General features: G+C 47.0%; 2 protein-coding genes across 2 annotated transcripts; one reads left to right on the top strand and one right to left on the bottom strand.

Moving 5' to 3' along the window:
• Window positions 1–6,282: 6,282 nt before the first annotated feature.
• Window positions 6,283–9,639, bottom strand: LOC120957965 (uncharacterized). Its single transcript, XM_040380459.2, has 4 exons — window positions 9,430–9,639; window positions 8,229–9,367; window positions 7,765–7,921; window positions 6,283–7,700 (listed from the first exon to the last, which is right to left on the bottom strand). The coding sequence occupies exons 1-4, from the start codon at window positions 9,563–9,565 to the stop codon at window positions 6,445–6,447; spliced, it is 2,688 nt and encodes an 895-aa protein (XP_040236393.2). The 5' UTR covers window positions 9,566–9,639; the 3' UTR covers window positions 6,283–6,444.
• Window positions 9,640–10,214: 575 nt separating this feature from the next.
• Window positions 10,215–11,905, top strand: LOC120957968 (uncharacterized). The gene is made up of 2 exons (XM_040380461.2): window positions 10,215–10,374; window positions 10,453–11,905. The coding sequence occupies exons 1-2, from the start codon at window positions 10,245–10,247 to the stop codon at window positions 11,598–11,600; spliced, it is 1,278 nt and encodes a 425-aa protein (XP_040236395.2). The 5' UTR covers window positions 10,215–10,244; the 3' UTR covers window positions 11,601–11,905.
• Window positions 11,906–12,181: the final 276 nt, after the last annotated feature.

Raw genomic sequence — 12,181 nt, 5'->3', positions numbered from 1 at the left:
CTGTCAGTAGCATCCCTGTCTCTGGAGGGAATTACAGGGTGATTCGTATAAAATGGGTCCAAATTCATGAAAAATATTCATTTAAGTTTTAAATAACTTACACAATAGTCTTTATCTATTGGTACGTTATTTCAATATCAAACTTCTGACACGCTTTAAATTGTTTATTTGATCAAATTTTCCACGAAACATCCCTTCTGCAGCTACTCTGCATCGCATGATCAACGAATGTCACTATAAATTTGCCTTTAATGACTGAACTTGGCACTCACTTTATGGCGTGATCATCGCTTCAAGATGGCCGCACAGTGCACGCGTCTGACAGGTCGCCTAAATAACGTGTCTACTAAATTCGGAGCGCATTGTTTCCATGTGTGTAAAAATAGTGATCTCAGAAGTTTGAACTCAACTTCAAGGTTACAGAGAGAGAGAGATAAAGGATCATTTTCACGTTAATTAGGGAAACAACACACAATAAACTGCTTTTTTGGAACATCGTTGAAACATACTGCAAACCTGGAGAACGAGCGAGTGACGTTCCCCGGCATCACGATCGTGCAACCTCTGGAAATAGAAATCTGCAATGCCCATCGTTTTGCGACTTTCCTCGATGATCGGCACTTCTGGTCTCAAGTGAAGGCAAATATTTTGCCCTCAAGTGGCGTCTGGAAATGGGTGGGTTTTGCTTTCTTTCTTTTTAGCTCCGATTCCGACCTTCCTGCCAGATGGTTTCGATGGCGTTGCGATCAAGCTGCGATCTACATTGGTCTGATGCTGGAGAGGAGTGGCGAGGTTGATCAAGCAACCGTATCAAAATTCCTTTCCCAGCAAAGCCGGTGCTTGAGGATCGATTCTCAATTAGCCGGATCGGGATTGAGTTGTTTCTGCGTGCGGGGGAGACGTGCAGTTACCAACGACCGACGGTAAATGCCGGCCCGGTTACCATCCATCAACGGGGTACGTGTGCGTTTGCATAATTTTAGCAAAAGGCAGGCGTTTCATTTTCTCTCTCTCTCTCGGTTTTGCTTTTGCAACGCCAAGACACTTTGCAGACAACAGCAATTAAAAAAAGGCCGACCGAATAACGTTCCTCAGCCACAGCGTGCGGCGGTGTGCCGTTGATGAATTAGATAGTTAAATATTTCGTTAAATCAAAACAACGGATTCCTTTCCAACCTGTGAAATGTGATGGCACTAATCTACCCAGCAGGTAAGGCAGGGAAGGTAGAAAGGATTGTGCTAAGCAGCACTGCGAACGCACGTGAAGTAGCAATAAAAAAAAAATCCGCACAAATGGACTACGAACTGAGTGAGTGAAAATGAAAATTTATTTTCGTTTGCAGTTCGTTTGCAAACGTACGTGTGTGTGTGTGTGTCGGTGCGATCGTGGCGTGAGCACCCGAGTGTGTGGGTGCCACACGGGGAGGGGTCTTTCCTTCTTGCACGGTTTTGGTTAGTTTTTTTTTGTTTTTTCGTACGCCTTCTGTCACCTTTTCAAACACGTCACAATCATGGTAACGGAATAGGTAACTGGGGTAGGTTATACAAGCGTAAGAGCAGTAAGTATGTGTGTGTGTGAGGGTTTTCGTCCCAAAGATTCGTCCGCACTGTGGGGTTTGGGTGGGTTGGAAGACATTTGCCAGCACGACAAAAAAAACATCCCAGATGACGTTTGTGTCCGTTGGTGTTTCGCAGTTTGAAGTGGATTGAAAAGTAGCTTCGACAATTTTCTTTTGTTTTAGCTAATTTTTACTATTACGCGGTATCAATTTTAATGAGTTTTGTTGCATCTCTTTGGCTTTTTCTTTTTTTTAATTGATTCTTCTATTTTTTCATGTTTGTGATTGACTTATTTTCTATTTTATTGTTTATGTGTTTTTTTTTGCTTTCTATGTGCCTTTTGTTCATTCATTTTTGTAAAACTTATCACCAATCATCGATCTTCCCTTTCCTTGATTACTATTTTTATAGTTTTTTTTGTAGTTTCTTTTGGTTTCTTCTTTCCCTTAACATCTTATTTTCAAGTTCCATCATTTGCACTATGTTCTTCAATTCTCTTTTTTATCATTTAGTTTACTTCTTATTCTTTATTACTTTGTTGTTACCATATCGTAATCATCTTTGAGTTTAGTTAACTTTAATACTTGTCTGTTAAGTTTTATAAAAATTATTTTAAACATACTTATCATTAGGTGATGCGATAAAATGTTGATCATTTCTAATAGTCAATAATACATTTAATTAGCGTTATAAGAACACTTAACACATCCATTTGTTACCAAGTTCTGCATGAACTATGCTATGGAATGTATTTGTATGCATTTTATGACACTTTATGCACAATATAATCGGAGAAAAACAAAAACAAATTATCCCAGCCCGCACAAACATAACCAAATCACTTACCAGTAGTGGAAAAAGTTGTTCAGCGCACTGTTCTGCACGCTCAGCGGATCGGTGATGCGCAGATTGGCAAAGTGGTCCGGTCCGGGCGCCTCCTCCGCAATCCCACTGTCATCCTCGGTGTCACTTGTATCGGTTTCCTCCTCTTCCTCCTCCTCATCCTCCTCTTCTTCCTCTTCATCATCTCCCTCCTCATCGGTGTGCTGTTGCGCCTTCTGCTGCTGGTGTTGGTGTCGGTGGTGCTCGCGCTCTTGCTCGGTCTCGTTGTCGGTGTCTTCCGGCAAGTGTGCCAGGAAGCGCGGTATTTGCGGGTTGAAAAAGTTCATCCTAACAACATACACTGCCTTCCCTGCCCGCGGTCGTACGGTGGGAGGGTCGTCGAAACAAAAGGCGAGTTACTTCACACGCACTAGGTTACAGTCAAACGAGAGAGAGCGAGTCGACAGTCGAGTACAGTACAGAGTACAGAAAAAAGGCACCGCAAAACAGGGAGGCACACCTTTGGGTGGCGTTTTCACACGCTTAAGGCTCTCGAGCGCTAATTACGCGTGGCGATGATATAACAAACACTTTTCACGCACCCACTTTGGTAAAAAAGGAAAACGCGAGAGTTCCTTTTCGATTTGATTCGCACCGATTCGCACTTACGCAAGACTGGGCCGTTTAAGGTGGCTCTTTTTCACATTTCGATTGGACTGTGGTGATCACTTTTATCATGAGCAGGGAGACAACAAACCATCCTGAAAACAGTACACATAAAATTATTGTAAAAATCACTAAAGCAATTTCCTTCTTTTCCCCCAAATCACCAAAAACCAACTCTTACGCTGGTCAAACAATGCGCGTCGCGTTCGTTTCGGTAGCGCACTGAAGGCCAACCCTAAACCTGGCAACCGGATCGGACGACTGCTCCGAACGGTCCGTTGTCCGCCGCAGGAAATGGTGTAGAAAAATATGAATCCCTCCCCAGAGAGCCAGACACACACAACCGCACACACACACAAACATAATCGGACGATGGCGGGATTTTCACGAATTGCGCTCTAGTGCGGTCAAGCTTAAGGATCATTCTGTGGGGACCGCAGGTCCAACGTTGGACACGTCAGCGAACGTTGCCACTTGTCGCAAAAATGGAAATAGAAGCGAAAAAATAGACACCGTGTTGAAAAAAAACACGAAGATAAATAAATACCCTTAAAGCGTGCGACAGTTGATTGTGGATGGGGGAAAATCCAAAGAAAAAAACAAAAGCAAACCCTCGCAAACTGGACTTGGATGGACGGTTTGTCAATCAATGCGAACGGTTTTTTGGTCGTCGCACGCGCACAAACTCGTCGCTAACCTTGAGCCGCAGAAAAGAGGAAACTCTCCCCCGTGGGTGGGAAAACAAACGCTAGCGGATGCGTTACGCTGCGCAAACAGTGCTAACAGTGCGGTGCCGTTGTCCCGGAAATTTGTCATCCATCCACTGCAGATTGATATGGGGCAAGTGGATGATTTGCAATGGAGCGAGTAGTGCAGGCATAAAATTAGACGTCGTTGCCCTTTTTGGCCCCTGTGTCCGTGCCTGAGGGGACCGTGGGAATATGTGAATTTTCACTCCAAACAAACAACGGAGCGAAGAAAAGGCGCAATAGTGGGAAGATTTATGGGTGTTTGTGTGTGTGGCGGTCATACTGGCGACAGGATTATACTATTTATGAGTTATGATCTCAGTCGCGTCGTCAGCTCTAGAAAGGGGCTTGACAGGGTAATGAAGCTCTTTAATAGTAATTGCTTCCACGAAATTGGGGGTTGAAGAGAAGAGTGTTTTGTGCATCAACAGGTTGATCGAGAATGCAATTGTGAGAGAATGTTTTTTTTTTGTGTAATTTGATTATTAACAGTGAATAATACAGTACGAATCTTATCTTAAGTTGTATCTTTTCCTAATAATCGACCTAAATGCCCAGTTCCTTATAAAACACACATAGTTTCAAGCAATACAATGGCAACGGACGAACATCACGCATCACGCCGTTTAGTGCTTTTTTTCAAAAATGCACACAAATTTTCCTGTATTTTCCCCTCCACCAACATTTCCCCCTTCACAAACTGCAGCAGAAACGAAATGAATGGAATTTCGGTTGCGTGTAATCGTTTCACGAAACACTAAACAGAGAAAGAGAGCGCGCAGAGCACACCGACGCCGTTGGAATGTATCGTCGATGCCACGATCACGTTCATGAGCACACATTCCTAACAGCTCCGCAAAGAGGTTATGTGCTTTTTTCGTTTGTTTGTTTGTTTGAGGGGATGGTGCGAGGTGTATTGATATTGCTAATTGGTATATTATTCATCGTTTTTGGCATCTTCGTTTGTAGATGCTGTTATTTGCTCTTTTCCCGCCGAGGTGTTACCGACGGTACGCGATGACGAGGAGCAGTTGGTGTTGTTGTTTTAAATGAGAATTGTTTTTTGTTTTGTAATTTAATACTCTTTCGTTTCATAGAAAATCAACAATCTTTTAATTGTTGGTTAGTTTTTCTTGGAATAAAAAAATCATAATTTTAAGATTTGTTTTGTGCCATGGTTCAACACTTTGGAAGGAGTATTGATTGTTGTCTGGGTTAGTTCTAGTTAGGCATCGTTAGAACGAAATTTGGCGCACTCAGCAACAGTCACCTTCCAACGCCATTAATCTTTCAATTTTTGCACCTTACTCGTGATTTACGACACTTCACCTTTTAACGTAACACACACAATTAAGCGATTTGAAACGGCTTGGCAACGGCTGTTCATTTTTTTTAAAGGGAACATATTAAGTAATGGTTGACATAATTAAGCTTGAAGCTGACCTAGTATGGAAACGGATACATTTTTGAGCATCGCTGTGTGGGTGCTATTTAGAACGTCACGTTTGAAGAATGTGACAAGCCCCCAAATGCTTGCAATTGTGTTGAAATCAGCTCAGACATGACGTCTCTTAGGCCTTTGTTTTACACTTTGCTTCCTTTTCTTTTCCCCATTTGATAGCCTTGAATCGAAACGCAAACTCATCCTTCAGTCCATTCCCATCGATTAGTATCCCTAAATCCAATCATTCAAAGCACAGAAACACGCACAAAACCTCACCTAAACCCTCATCAATCACGTCATTCCATCATTTGTCACAGACACTTACTAGTCACTTTGCACTTAAATAAATCGTTGCATTTCAAATCACACAAACTTCACGTGTGGCAATACGAGAACCAATGCAATACTTTAATTACACCAAACTTCCGCACCAAAAGTACCCTGGCACACGCAGCAGTGGCGGCCGTGGTGGGCATCTCATAAGTGAGACGAACGTTATGCGAATGCAAACCCTGTATCCCCTGGGTCTCGCTGGCTGGTTGGCTGGCGTTAGCTCGTGTGAAAATAAAAAAGCACCACGGCCGACGGATTTTCACGATCACGAGCTCTTTGTTTAGTTGAACCTCACTAGGGAGGAGAAGGGGGGAAATTCACCCCAAGTAGGAGGTGCGCGTACGTTTGAAACCTTTACGATCAACTACTCCCGATCGAGGGTGGCTTCTTTGATGTGATTTTTTTTTGCCGAAAATGGCTTTCCGCATTTCGTTGTTTATTTGTTTGTTTGTGGGTCGAAAGCGGGTGAAAAGTGGAGTAAAAGGAGTGAAAGTGTTGTATTGTTTAAATAATTAACGGCATAGAAACACCGACCACGGGTTTCTAGGTGATCCAATTAGAAAAGATCAGAATATAATTGTTTTGCAATTGTATGGGTCTCAGGTGGATAGTTGGATCAGGAGGTGTAGAATACAGGTCAATATTTAATCTATACTAATTAAATCCATCAAAGTTTTACATAAAGCTACTCAACAATTCTTTAAAATAATGTTTTGAAGCAAATTTTATTGGAATACTGATGACTTCAATTAAAAACGGAACATCTTTTTGGCCGCCATTGCGCCTACAGTGCTGCAGCTGCTACTGCTTCGTGACGTCAATCGGAAATGGTGTCTGCTGCTTTCGGCTGTCCCCAAACACCACCACCGCTCACGCACGAAGGGCAGAAGACCGTACCACAAATAACAGTGCGTGCAGTCCCAGGCCTGCCAACATCAGGCCGAGCGCAAACACCGCGCCCCTACCACCACTGCTCGTGAGCAGCTTCGCCACGTTCAGCTGCGGATGGGGCCTGCCAATTGCGTCGTTGAACGCATTTACCTCGCACGCGTAACAGTACCCGATCGTCAGGTTCTTACGCTCCCAGTCGATCCACTCGACCTCATCGCCAATATCCTTGCACAGCACATACTCGCGCAGGATTAGCTCGACCGGCACGTGCACGTTGTTAACGCCGACGAGTGCAATCCCCGCGTTGCTGGCCTCGTCGTGCAGGATCTTGTAGTACAGCATCGGAGCCGGCGCTCGGCGACGACCCTCCACAGGATCAAAGTCAAGCCAAATTTCCCGATAGTCGCCATTGCCGTCGGCCAGCTTCTGCACACCGTACGTACCGCTGTACACGGTTAGCTCGAGATCCCGCTTGCCCACGAAATCGCGCACCGAAGACTCCACCCGCTCCCAGTTAACTCCGTTGAAGTTTTGCCACTGGGGAGCAGCATTGAGGAACCAGAAGGTGGCGTTCTGCTCCGTGCCATAAACAAAGTCCGCCCGTGCCGCGATGTGCCCCCGGGCCATGTAGATCCCGTTGGTGGTGTTCTGGACCAGTACGTCCGCCCGGGCCTGGGAGTTCAGGATGGTGGCGATCGTTTCCCGCTGCCTGTTCACGGTGTACAGTGTGTTGATGTTGACGCCGGTGTAGTACGCACCCTGATACCAGCCGGGCCGTGGATTGCCTGACTGATAGCCACCGTTGGCGCGGTTCATATGATGGCGCACAAAGTGTGTATGGTAAAGCTGCTCATCGTAGCACACGTCAAACACGTTCACCCAGCGAGCGTCGGCCAGCTCGAAGCCAACCTTCACTATCACGGACTCGTTGTGGCACCGTGCCTGGGTGGTTTTGGCCGAGCTTAACCAGTACGATGTGCAGGCAAGGGACTTCATTGGGTAGGGCGAGCCACCGAAGCTGAACGTTGAGTTCGTCACACACTGGATCGTAATCGATCGTTGGGTGGGAAAGAGTCGAAAGCCTTGCTGACATACCAGCTCGATTGGGGCACCGGTTGGGACTAGGATCTCGCGGGTTTCGTCCAGTGGGTACCAGTACTTCTCCGTCCCGGGGATCAGTATGAGCGGTTGCTCCGGGTACGGTAGGTCAGTGAACGGGACCGTACATCCACCGGCTGGGAGAGAAGCGATTTTAATGTTTTGAGATGACTTCAGGAAGAATTGAAGCTATATCTTTACCTCTAGGTATCTCTTCGGAAGTGGGAACATCGCGAGCAGCTGCACCATGAAGGTATGCCACCAAAAATATACAACTGACTGCTAAAACTCTACCCAACATCTTGTACTGCACGAGTCTACTGAATCTATTCAACTGATTCCAGCAAATCTTTTGAAGGTAAGCAAGACATCAACTCCAGAGCAAACCATATTGCGAAGATAATCTGCTTATCATCCCGATAAGTTGTACAATACGTCTGCCACAATACATTTCCGACAGCTTGAAGAACAATTCACGATTAGTCGAAACCCGAAAAGCGTAGTAAATGAATATCCGCGTGGTATCATAGTCCAAACTCTACCAAGCTCACCGAATTGATAAGAAATGCGTTACGGATGGAGTATATTGACGTATATATTGAAGCACTATACACACCATCACAATAGGTCATTCAATGGTACGTGATAAAAAAACTACCCTAGACGAGCAGACTGGCCACATTCAGCTGTGGCAAGTGGCCCGTCACGCGATTAAACTCATTCACCTCGCATGCGTACGAATAGCCAAGGGCAAGATTTTCCCGCTCCCAGTTAATCCACCCAATCCGACTGCTCACGTCCGTGCAGAAGATATAGTCCCGTCGGATCTCCTCCAGCGAGATGTGCACATTGTTAACTCCTATCAGCACGATGCCCGAGTTTTGGGCCTCATTGTGCAGGATCTTGTAGTACACCTTAGGTGCTCTCAGGCGCGTCCTTCCATTCGCGTTGAAATCCAGGAAGATCTCTCGATGATCTCCATTGCCATCAGCCAGCGTCTGCACACCGTACGTACCGCCGTAAACCCGCACCCGAATATTGCGAGCCGCCACAAACGTTTTCACCGACGACTCAATGCGCTCCCAATTGCCAGCGTTAAAGTTTTGCCACTGTGGGGCAGCATTGAGGAACCAAAACGTGGCATTCTGCTGCGTTCCGTAGATAAAGTCCGCCCGAGCGGCGATGTGTCCACGCGCCAGGAAGATACCATTGTCCGTACCCTGGACGAGCTCATTGGCGCGAGCCTGCGAGCTAAGAATGGTGGCGATGGTGGAGCGCTGTGTATTGACCGTGTACAGTCCGTTGATGTTGATGCCGGGGTAGAAGTCACCCTGGTACCAGCCCGGCCGTGGAACGCCCTGCTGGAACCCGGCATTCGCCGGCGTAAACTCATGCACCACGTAGTGATTGTCGAACGTCACCTCGTCGTGACACACGTCCAGAATCTTCGGGAAGCGCTGACCAACGTTGAAGCCGATCTCAACGATCGTGGCCCCGTTGAAGCAACGCTGCGCGGTACGACGCGCACTGCTCAGCCAGTTCTCCGTGCAGGCAAAGTCACGGAACGCAAACATCTGGCTGTCGTAGTTGAACTGATCGTTGATGACGCACGTCACGGTGATGGAGCTTTTGCCCGGGAAGAGTCCGAACCCGTCCTGGCAGGCTAGCTCCAGTGATTCGCCAGCGTTCAGCTGCAGCAGCCCGTTGCCGGTGGCGGGATAGCGGAACTGGCTAGTACCGGGGATCAGCACTAGTGGCTGTGGACGTGGCATATCGCCCGTCGTGCGGATCGAGCAGGCAGTTGCTGGAGAAAGCGATAGGACGTGATTATTCCATGCTAATTACCAAAACTCGTTTTGATCTTACCATAATTTCCAAACTCCGGAACTTCTGCGGGAATTTCGTGCCGAAGATCGCGGGCTTCCGCAAGCGCCCCAATCACACCAATCGCTACCAGACAGAGCAGCCACCTCATTTTGCTACCTTCTCGTACACAGTGCATTAAGGAGCTGCGTAGACTGGCCGTTTTTATAGGCCCTGTCGAAGCCTGTCGGGGAGGCCCATATCGAACCACACCTCCAGACATCAAAACGGATGAATGTCGTGTGTGTGGTTGTTTGGGGGAAATTTCGTGGTGATAAGAAACTTTGGACGCTTTTGCACGTAGTCTCTGCTGTCACAGCATGCCGCAAGTGAGTGGGCCGTTTCTGACGGAATTGTCCTCCAATAACCGGCTAACATCGTCGACAGGTGCTATTGAGGTAAGCCATTTAATATCCTGAATTCTTGAAGTTGATCCTAAGTATTATAGGATCACTCGATACCAGTACTAACAACTGTACATAAAACAAATAAACAAAACCCCCACTGATCATGGTCGTGATTCGCGAATGATAAGAAATACAACAACACTCTTACAACCAACGCTGATTATCTTATCGACAACGGCCCTCGTAGTACTAGTATGTCACATATCCCGTGAGTGGGTGCAAAGGCTCTCTTGCTTCCTTCCACTGCTACTTCTCTCGTTTGCTAGACATTTCTCTATTTTTGCGTGAAATCAGCAAAGCCGAGCGGATTAGTTCTTATCGTAAGAATGCGAATCACAATTCCGGTGGATCCGGACACCTATAAAACCCGAAAGCTTGTTCGTTAAATTGTCCAATCGGTCGGTTTCGAGTATGGGGCTCGTTTCAGTTTCGTTAGTGTTGTTGCTGCTGGTGGCAAGTCCTGCAGTATGGACGAGAGATATTCCACGGCGGGAGCTCCCGGAAGATGTTGCTGAGGATGCTCCAGAAGTTGTTGGGTTTGGTGAGTTGTTGATGAGTCCTAACATCAACATCATAACTAACATCTTCACGTCGCATTAATTTCAATTTCCTTCTTTAGCAACGGGATGCTCCCTAACACTTGCTACAGCAGCGCTGCCTCAACCACAGCCCCTGTTTCTTATCCCCGGCACGGATCAGTTCAAGTATGCTTCAACGTCCAGTGGCATTCTGACGCTGAGCGCAGGAGAAACCTTGGAGTTGGCTTGTAAGAATGGGTTTTCACTGTTCCCTTCGGAAACTTCCATCGTCGTGACGTGTGTGCTTGACGATCAGTTCAACTATGAAAGCAAAATGTATGCCTTCACGGAGTTCGGCTGTACGGCTAACTGGCGCAGCGTGGCTCGACGCACGGCCAACCGTTGCTACAACGATGCCACGATCGTTGAGATTGGATTTGAGATGGGAGCACGATTCCCGAAGATCATGGACGTTTGTCACGATGAGGTGACGTACGACAATCACTATCTAGTCCACGAGTTTACCCCGGCGAATGCAGGCTTCCAGACGGGTGTACCGCGGCCGGGTTGGATACAGGGCAACTTCTATCCGGGCGTTACCGTCAACACACTGTACACCGTCAATATGCAGCGGGAAACGATTGCAACCATTCTGGACTCACAGCCCCGGGCGGACGAGCTGGTACAAACAACCAACAACGGTATATACATGGCGCGGGGACACATCGCCGCTCGGGCGGATTTCATTTATGCCACGCAACAGAACGCCACGTTTTGGTTCCTCAATGCTGCCCCACAGTGGCAAAACTTTAACGCGGGCAATTGGGAGCGCATTGAGTCGTCGGTGAAATCGTTTGTGGCGGCTCGCAATATTCGTGTGCGCGTTTACGGTGGCACGTACGGTGTGCAGACGCAGGCCGATGGCAATGGAGATCACCGGGAGATCTTCCTGGACTTTGATCCGAATGGACGGACGCGCTTGAGAGCACCGAAGGTGTACTACAAGATCCTGCACAACGAGGCCCAAAACTCGGGCATCGTGCTGATAGGAGTTAACAATGTCCACATCTCGCTGGAGGAGATCCAACGGGACTATATCTTCTGCACGGACGTGAGCAGTCGCATCGGGTGGATTAACTGGGATCGGGAAAACCTTTCCCGAGGCTACTCGTATGCGTGCGAGGTGAACGAGTTTAACCGCGTGACGGGCCACTTGCCACAGCTGAACGTGGCGAGTCTGTTGATATGAGTGGCAGGAAGTAAGCACCGAGCGTCTGGCAAGTAAATCAGAGCAAGCTACTAGGTACTTAATGGCCACCTAAAGGGGTGGTGTTTGAAGTAGGGTAGATAAAAAGCGAGCATTGACGTCGTAGACCTCCCCCGAAAGGCGTTAATGGACCACAACGCTCGACGCTTATCGAACCAGCTCGGAGAGGAGGAACTCTCATTTTCACGCCTCCGATAACGGGGAGCACATGACTTGCACGCGATTCAAATCCGTTCGATAGGCTGGATAGCATTGTTTGAATAAAAGAGTATTTTTTAATCCACAAATTGTTGATTAGCTGCATTTGCTTGTCGTAGTGATACAATTGTTTCAAGCGGTTGGAACAAGTGTTTGCATATTAAATTTGCAACTTATCTGCTTTAGACCATTTAGCGGATTGGTTTTAGCTAACGAGGTATAGTTCCGAATAATGTAACATTCCGGTCAGTAGATTAATGTGACGTGAAGTACCGATTTAATGTGTACTCAGGCGATAACAATCAACACTTGAAACGGAATGGAGATTTCCCTCCGCTTGAACGTCCTTTAAATTCACCACAACG

Source organism: Anopheles coluzzii, chromosome 3, assembly GCF_943734685.1.
Source record: "Anopheles coluzzii chromosome 3, AcolN3, whole genome shotgun sequence".
Lineage (NCBI taxonomy): Eukaryota > Metazoa > Arthropoda > Insecta > Diptera > Culicidae > Anopheles > Anopheles coluzzii.
This window is presented reverse-complemented; position numbering and strand designations above follow the sequence as displayed.